Source organism: Lotus japonicus, chromosome 3 (genome assembly GCF_012489685.1).
Source record: "Lotus japonicus ecotype B-129 chromosome 3, LjGifu_v1.2".
NCBI classification, from domain to species: Eukaryota; Viridiplantae; Streptophyta; class Magnoliopsida; order Fabales; family Fabaceae; genus Lotus; species Lotus japonicus.
This window is the reverse complement of record NC_080043.1, coordinates 28,977,759-28,987,054: the sequence shown is the minus strand read 5'-3', so window position 1 is coordinate 28,987,054 and position 9,296 is coordinate 28,977,759. Positions and strand designations below refer to the sequence as shown.

At 36.7% G+C, this 9,296-nt stretch overlaps 2 protein-coding genes across 2 annotated transcripts; one reads left to right on the top strand and one right to left on the bottom strand.

The window, feature by feature from the left end:
• Window positions 1-245: 245 nt before the first annotated feature.
• Window positions 246-1,107, top strand: LOC130748286 (dirigent protein 20-like). Its single transcript, XM_057601470.1, has one exon. It carries the CDS (start codon window positions 322-324, stop codon window positions 904-906), a length of 585 nt encoding a protein of 194 aa, XP_057457453.1. The 5' UTR covers window positions 246-321; the 3' UTR covers window positions 907-1,107.
• Window positions 1,108-5,436: 4,329 nt separating this feature from the next.
• LOC130748923 (abscisic acid receptor PYL4-like) lies at window positions 5,437-6,521 on the bottom strand. Its single transcript, XM_057602173.1, has one exon. The coding sequence runs from the start codon at window positions 6,233-6,235 to the stop codon at window positions 5,603-5,605; it is 633 nt and encodes a 210-aa protein (XP_057458156.1). The 5' UTR covers window positions 6,236-6,521; the 3' UTR covers window positions 5,437-5,602.
• Between the last annotated feature and the right edge of the window lie 2,775 nt (window positions 6,522-9,296).

Sequence of the window (9,296 nt, the reverse complement as noted above, 5' to 3'; positions counted from 1 at the left end):
ACCTCCTAAAAGTCTAAGTCTTGCATTTACTTTATTTAATTTGCCACCTCTTCATGTGCATGATTTAAAGTAGTACTAGTGTCAACCACGTTAAAGGCCGGATGGACTTTGGAAGTTCAATGGTGCAGCCAATACACAACATGCAACCAATAGTAAATTTTACAAATCTCTCACTACATCACATGGAAGTACATCAACATTTTTCTTAATCAAAAGTTTAAATAACTTGAGAAAGAAGTACTCTTAATTCAAGGGAGGGTCTCCTTAATAATAAACCACTCACTCACTCACATTAGAGCAAACCAGAATCACCTAAACACAATGGACACCCACCATTTCCTCACCTTGTGTATCTTCCTTCTCCTCTCTTGCCATGCCATCACTACTTCCTCTGCTACGGCAGAGGAAGACGCTTCCGATTTCGTCCGCCGATTAGACCGGAAGTCACTTGGCCTTCACAAGAAAGAAAAGCTGAGCCACTTCAAGTTCTACTGGCACGACATTGTAAGCGGACCCAATCCCACATCGGTTAATGTTATTCGCACCAAGAACACCACCACTTTCTTTGGCTCGGTCCAAATTATCGACAACCCTTTGACTGTGGGCCCCGATCTGAGTTCCAAGCTTGTGGGGAGGTCTCAGGGGTTGTATGCAGGTTCATCACAGAGTGAGATCAGTGTTTTCATGAGCATGACCTTCGTTTTCACTGAAGGGAAGTACAATGGCAGTAGCCTCTCCATCTTGGGGAGGAACCCTGTTAACAACAAGGTCAGGGAGATGCCTGTGGTGGGTGGCAGTGGACTTTTCAGGTTTGCAAGGGGATATGCAGAGGCTAGAAATGTCTTTCTGAATTTCACATCTGGGGATGCTTCGGTTCAGTATAATGTTTATGTCCTACATTATTGATCATTTATATTACTGCTGTTGGTTATATATGCTTCTTCTTTTTTATTCTTCCTGTTTTTTAGGTCATATAACTGTTTCTTGTGATGCTTAATTAGCTTTGCCTATTCAAGAGACAAGAGCTACCTTGTCTTCATGCAACTTTTATGTATGGTGTATTTGTGATTGATGAATAATTGGAATAATAATTAATGTTTTGACCCACTTTCTTTTTTTATTTCTTTTTCTTATTTTTCATTTCACATCACATATTATATTTCAATTTTCTTTCACTTCTATTCATATCTCTTATCAAGTTTGAATAGAAATGAGATGTGAAGCGATCTCTGAAACAATCTTCATTCATATCTCTCATTCATTAAAGAACAATAATCTTTCACACCTAAGATTATTTTTTATCTCATTTTCTTTTGAGTAAAATACACTCACCCAGATCTCTATTATTCAGATTTTGTGAACAATTTTGATATTTGGTCGCAAAAGTTCAAAAAGTTGGTGTGGAATATATATTTAGACAAAAATGAGGTGAAATGTCATTTTGACAAAACTTTGAAGGGGTGCGTGTATTTTACTCTTTTCTTTTCCTAGCACATTATCTATCATATTTCTCATTTCTCTCTACCTTTCTCATATATCTCCCGGTGTGTGATTGTGATCTAAGTGTGAGTAGAACATTAATTATTATCCATTTAATATGGTGCAATTTCCGTTATCACTTTTTTTTCTTTTCATTTTGCTGGTTGTTCATCAACCATCAAGAGGTATGCCCTTTTATAGAGAAGATCAGTTCCCTAGTCTTGTGGAGAAGAGAGAACTCGATTGTTGGAGGAAAAGGAGGAAGAAGGGTTGCAGAGAAGAATTGATCTTGTTTGGTTTCTTCCTCTCCCTTTGCTTTGATGTTAGGTGTTGCGTTTAAAATACACACAAAATTAAAAGCAAGTGCACTATATCACTTAAGTAATATTAATAATTTAACGTAAGATATTGAAGTCCTAGTTATCTTAACTAAGAAACTAAGAAAAGTTGGTTTGTGATCATGCAAACAAGGAAACAAGTAGAAAACAAGGTTTAGAATCAGATTGAGAGAGAGGGACCAAAATTGTATCGATTGAAACCTCATTCAATTAAAAAAATTAATTTTTTCAATTAAAATTTTATTACAAAAATGCCATGTCAGATTTTCCGTTAGTTTTTTGTTGGAATCTGGATGAAAACCATTTCTTCAAACGGAGGCTTTCGTTAGAGATGCGACGACGTAAACTTGACTTTTGTGGGGACCAAAATCGTGATAAAGTATAAGTGAGGTACCAAATTTGCAATTATGCCACACAGAAGTGACTAAGACCAAAAGTGCAATGTTAAACAAATAAGAGGGACCAAATTCGGTCATTTTAAAATACAAAGACTAAATTCACACAATCGCGATACTAGGGACCAAAAGTGAAATTAAGCCAAAAATAATTAAAAATAATTATTTTAAATATAATTTATATAATAGATTTAAAATTGATAAATATATTATTTAGATTTAAAAACATAATTGAATAATTTTTAAATTTAATATGTAGATAAAAATGATAAATGTTACGAATCTGATATTTAGTATCTATTGAGAGGAACCTTATTAAAGGTTCAATGGAAGAATCCAAAGTTTTTTTTATTCATTGAAATGTTTAACCCCAGCAAATTCACTCAAAAAGGAGATAATTAATTGGTGAAAGTAAAAAAGAAGTCCTATTTGAGTAGGATGATGAAGAAGAAAACAATAGTTATGTGGGAATGAATTGGAATTCCAATTGTTTTAAGTTTGTTTGAGCCAGACCACAACTACTACTATAGGCCAAACACTCTTTTGGATTTTCAGCACCATTTTGGACGCACACGCTCTCGAACCAACAAGTGGAATCATAGCTCACTTAGCCCAACCTCCCAAATTCCAAGAAAAAAGAGCTTGGAGAAAAAACTAATTGAAAAAAAAAAGAGTTCACAAAAAAAACTAAAAGCCAAAAGTCACAGACCTCTAGGACCCAAATTCAGACAGAAGAAGCACAGGCCTGCAAAGACAAGCTCTGACATTCCGTTTGAGTAGAAGATCAGCTAAGCAAGTACAAAAAAATGTGTGTGGTCAAACTTAATGAGGAGTGTTGAAAGTAAAAAGAAGTTTCACAAATGAAGAAAATAATAATAGTTTAAGTAGCGGAATGAAAATTCATATTGCTCAAAGAGATCTCTTATTCATGGATTGAATCCTTTTCTTTGTGAACACACATGGCTTGAATCTAGATGAAGCCTGTTTGTATTATTTTTTTAGTAGATGAGACTGGGACCACACAAAAATTTCATATAGTATTAGTATGAAAAAAATAAAATTGCTGGGGTCGTGGCCACGGTGAGCCACGGTGCTCCCTCCGCCCTTGCCCACAAGTTCATTCAAAAAGGAGATACGATAGTTGTTGAGAGTAAAATGAAGTCTCATGCATGCGAGTAGGATCATGAAGAAGAAAACAGTTGTATATATGTGGGAATGAATTGGAATTTCACGCTGAAATTCTGGTTCTCGCACAGGACGGATGTCAAACCAAATGTGTGAGATATCTGGCACAACGAACAACAGATAACAGCAGAAGTGCAACACAATATTAAATCAACAAAAAACAGTAAAGAATACAGAGGATTGTTAACCCAGTTCGGTGCAACACCACCTACATCTGGTGGGCTTCAGCCCGAGAAAAATAATCCACTATTATAGAGAATCAAGTACAAAAAGGTCTTAACAAAACTGCCCCAGTTCCCAGCCTTTCTACCTATTCCTACCCGTGATTTATTACTTAGGTCTCCCCCTAAGTATGAGAACCCCCTCTCACTTTCTCTCACAATCACTGCCACAGTGATTGAAACTTACACAAGAGTAAAGACAGATCTCATGATCAAACAACAATTGAAGAGATTACAACTCAACTAAAACAAATCAACTCTAAGCCATATGATTTATCAATGGAGTCAATAGAGTGGTGTACAAAATCACAGAACAAGGACTCACAAACACAAACCCTAAAACACCATCCTTGGGTACCCGACGCACACTTAGCAACTAGGGTTAGACCACTTTTTTTAACCTGCTATAACAGGTTAACACATCTTTTTTTAAAGATATTTAATATATGACAAATTTTTAATGATATTTTTTCTTAAAAAAATAATGTGTTAACCTGCTACACCCAATCAAAGTAGGTGGTGTAAAATTACACCACCTAAAAATGGTGCATATTAGGTTCTCCTAAAAAAAATTGGTACACAAATTTTTCGTTTAACATTACATCATATTTCAAAATTCAAAACCCGGAAAGTGCACAAACTAAATAAAAAAGGAGGTGCACGTCACGGGATAATTAAGAGCTAGCATGTTGTCTATCTTTTTCTCCCTTCTTCCTCGTGTTGTGTCTCTTCTCTCCCACTTGCTCATCAACTTGCATAAAAGGACTTTGTACTATTCCTCATTCACGTTCCAACATGTTTATATGTCACCATTATTTTTTTCTCTATTTGGGTTTCAATGCTCACTCTTGATTCCATTTCTTTCTCTTTCCAGTGGTTAGGTCTCGCTAGCTTATCTCTCTCACACACAACTTGAATTAAAATAAAGCTTCAGTATCTACATACACCAACTAATATTATTATTATACTCTGCAACTTGCAAATTAAATAAAATAAAACCTTAGTGTCTGCATAGTACGCCAAAACATTATTAACTACTACGATTATTATTCACTGCAACTTGCAATTTTTTTGGTATATATTTACTTTCTTCTGTTCTGATTATAAGATGTTCCTTGTTTATAATTTTCTTTATATATATATTATGGAATATACGTAAGTGTACACACTATACAATACGAGACGTATAATTATGTTCTTCTATCTATACAAAAGATAAAGCTATCGATGACAGCCATAACCAAAATATAACCCATACTGCAAGTTGCATCATAAATCACAATCATAGTTATCGACATATTCGCCATAACTCCCGGGAACTCAATTTGAAATTAAGGTCTCTATGCATTTTATCTGGTAACGTAATTCATGACATATATATAACCACTAGCTATATTCTATTTATGTATATAATTATACAAATAAATATTCAATTCTTTTTTTGAGTAACAAAAAGAAAAGAATTCAGAAACAACCAAAACCTTACTTCCATTGATTTATCAGACGTATAAATTAATCATTGCAATTATCTTACCACATTACCACCATCTCCACTTGCTTATTTAAAAAAGGAAGTGGCCCCAATTAGATTATCACCCACATTATTTACTTTCACACTAATTCTATTGATCAATTACCATCCGTTAATTCTATCTCATTCTTATTTCCACTAATTATCACACATAATCAACTTTGAGATTAAAATCACAGCACATTAGGTTTTTGATGAATAAATGTATCCACTGTCGACGGTCGATGGTAGTGACTAATTTCTTTGCCGGATGTTTTCATTAAACGATAAACGGCCGGTGACAAACATGCAAACAAATTGAGTTCTGATTTCTATGAACAAACATACAAATCTCAAAATCTCACAGTATACATAATACTAAATTGACGATTACCATTTACATAATACATACAAAACACTAAATGTGAAAATTGTAAAGAAAAAATAAAAAGAAAAAAAGGAAAATTAGGAAGATCACTTGTTATTGTTTGGTTGTGTCAAGCTCTCAGCGGTTTGCGCGAGTGACTGAAGGTTGCACCCGACAATCGTGTCCACGAACACGCGCGTGTCCTCTTTCGTGTTTCCCGGCGGAACATCCACCACGTACGACTCCACAACCACCGTCCCGGTGCCGTCTCCGGCGGCGGAGGGGTGGAGCGTAGTGACGGACCGGTAGTTCGCGAGCCGGTGGTCTCCGCCGACGACGCTGAAGCTGAGGACATGGCGCTCCTCGTCGAGGATCTCAAGCCGCTCGGTGCTCCGGCCAGCGGGGAGGCCGGAGATGACGTGGACTTCCCGGAGTGTGCCGACGTTGCCGTCGCCGCCGATGACATGACAGCTCTTGACGAAGTGTTTGTAGGCTTGCGGGTTGTCGAAGCGCCGCACGACGGACCAGACGGTGGCGATGGAGGCGGTGGTTTCTTGAACCACTGCGGAGCAGCACTGGTTCGGGGAGACGGCGTGGGTGTGGTAGCGCGCCACTGTGTCGGGGACGGCGGCGGGGGTCCTCACGAGGATGGTGTCACGATGGAGGTCGTGGCAGTTAACTGTGGTGGTGTGGTTGATCCGGTGGAGGAGGAGAGATGACTTGGGTGGGTTTGGGGGCATTTTTTTATATTAAGATGATGAAGAAATGAGTTGTAGTGTGATCTCTTCTTTCTTACTTATCAATTTGAGAATGGTTTCTTGAAAGGGTTTATGATGGATCTATATTTTCTTTTCTTTTTCCCCTAATGAAAGAAAGAGAAAATGAGGAGAATTGAAGTTGAAGAAGAGATTTGGAGATGAAAGAAGGGGGGGTTTGTGTTTGCTATGAAGGAAGGGTTATATAGTAGTAGAAGCCTAGTAGTTTTGAGCTTGGAAGTTGTTTTTTGTGGGGATTGTTGAGTGGTAGAGACTAGTGGGGTTTGATTTTGTAAAGAAGAAGAGAGGTTTCATGTGGGGGTCGTATTAAAAAAGGGGGCCAAGTTGATCAAAGTTAATTTACAAAAATGGGGTTGTTTGAATCCACAACTTTTTCGTGAGGAAAAAAAATCCACAACTTTTTAATTAATTATTTTATACTGTATTTTACTTTCTATTTCACCTTATTTTCATTATCTTTTTATATCTATCTTATTTTCTTATAATATCATGTATCATATATTTCATTTCTCTTCCAATATCTCATTAAGTACAGGTGTGTTTCGAGTGTCAACGAAACATTGTTATTACATTATACATAAACCATTGTGGAACCAAGACCAAGGAACTTGTTTTTCCTGAATTTGGATTTGTAACGCATGACCTTGGGAGGTTTTTCCGGCATTGTGGAGTTGCGTTGACACGACGGGGAGGTGTTGTTGACGCTTAAGTCAGATAGAGAGTATAAAGAGAGAATCTCAAAGTCATCAAAAGAATACTTAGTAAGTAAAATGAGTAATGTTTGTGTAAATGAACAACCGGGTATGTATTTATGGACATGGTGGTTGTTACATTTGTGATTATGGGTCTTTAGGAAGTCTTGGTGAATGACCTCCAAGATCATCTTGGATATTATGTTTTATTCAACTTGTTAGCGACAACTACAACGTTTTGAGTACAAAGTAGAGTTAATTAATCACCTCATAATTCTAATAATCTAATTGCTAGACATTGAGTTAGGTTTTTAGTCACCTAAACACATAAGCTTAAATATTACACTTTTTCTTAATCATGTGAGACATCAAGTTTAGGATTAGAGAGTTAATGCTATCAACTCATGCGAGACATTTATGATGTATGATTGAATTGATGTAGATGAATTAAAGAGATCGAAGGTGACGACAAAAGAAATGAGATCAAAGACGGCGATGAAAGAAAAGAGGTCAAAAATTACGGCAGAGGAAGACCGTGATGAAATGTTGTTCTCCAAAGCAGAAGGTTCTATTCAAGTGGCGGGTGTTGCGACGATGGTTGGGATGAGGTGTGATTCATCAAAGATCCGGTGGTGGTGGTGGCGGTGGCTGTGGTGGCCTGGGCAAGAGGGTGCACGAAAATACAATTGGAACTGAGGGACCTATTTAATGTTTCTAAAAATTTTAAATGTCAGTGAAATGTCTATACCATCCTCAGCTATTCATTGGCTTACCGTGTGTCATTTCTCTAAGTGGCAAACATTAGACTTCGCCTTTATACATTCTCATTTTTAAATACCCCAAATATATGATGCAGATACATCTAAGGGGGCGTTTGTTTCACGGATTGGAAAAGGATTTCCGGGAATGTTTGGGCCGGAATCTACATTCCAGTGTTTGGTAGCAGATTTGAAAAAAATATTCCCGGGTATCTTTCATTCCTGGATAAGTCATATGCTCATCCAGAAGCATTTCTCATTCCCATGATGGAGAGGTGGGTAAGTTGAATCATGAATAGAAGGGAATGAGATTTTTGGTGTGAAATCTCTGAATTGTCACTACCCCTACCCACTACCAACTACCCACTACCTATATCTTTTACCGCGAAGGGCATTTTAAGAATTTTACTATCTATTCCCAGGAATATACATTTTGAACCAAACATATATTATAATTATATCCAGGAATATTAAAAAAGATTCCCAGAAACTGATTTTGTGAACCAAATGAATTTTTTAAAGATGTCTGGGAATAACATTCTCATTATAACATTCCCGGAAACAAGATTCCCGGGTATCATTTTCCAATCCGTGAAACAAACACCTCCTAATTTTTTTCCTTTAATAAGACATAAGAGGGTGGGATGGGACGTTAGATCATTTGAAACGTCAAAGAATGTAGTGCGTTTGAATTAAAATTTACGGAACTAAGTTTATGTCAACACGAGTTTAGAAAAGCGAGGGTGGACTCGAGCACATTTGTTTTTCAGTTGAAAACTGTTTATGGTGTATTGAAATTTAAGAATGCACGTTATGAAATCTTGTAACGCACGAAACGTGAAACAAACACAAGACCTCAGTGACGACGTCCAGTCGAGTTCAACTTCAAACTAAACATGCAAATGTGACTCATATTTGAAAACTTTTTATTCTAAAATAGTTTTAGAAAGGAATATATATAAGTTAAAACCACTGTTAAGAGAGTAAATGCTAAAAATTGACAACTTTCAACGGAAAAGCTGGACATATGTTGAGTTGAACTTAACTTCGTTTAAGGCTAATATTTCATTATACTAAATATAAAAATTAAACTCTCAAACATGTTTGCACAGTGTTAAATGTTAAATGTGTCTTAACGAAAGTTAACTGATAAAAAAAGATAATCCAAACACACCCTATCTGGCCTATCAGACCTTGTGGCAGCATCATGCACTCTATTCCTGTCTAAGTCAAGTTTTATGGCTGTTTGGTAATTTAAAAGAACAGGAAAGCTCCTAACTCCTCCCAGATAGCTACAATAATATGCAAATTGACGATCAACTTGCAGGCAAGATCGTGAGCTGTGAGATCACACAAATCCAATTAAGAAAAATGTGCATTTAAAAAACTCACGCTAAGAGCAACTCCAACCCCAAAATTCTTATTTGGTTTCTTAACACACTATTCAGCACTATTCAGCACTATTTCTGTGGGCCCTGTCTGCCACATCAGACTTAAGAAACTCCTAAGAAACTGAAGCAGATTTTGCTCCAACCCATGGTTTCTTAAATTACTATTTGAAGGGTCCCACCCGTG

What these genes read in the sequence shown, in the direction of transcription:
- LOC130748286 (XM_057601470.1), top strand. Translation starts at nt 322, where the DNA reads ATGGACACCCACCATTTCCTCACCTTGTGTATCTTCCTTCTCCTCTCT.
- LOC130748923 (XM_057602173.1), bottom strand. Translation starts at nt 6,235, where the DNA reads ATGCCCCCAAACCCACCCAAGTCATCTCTCCTCCTCCACCGGATCAAC.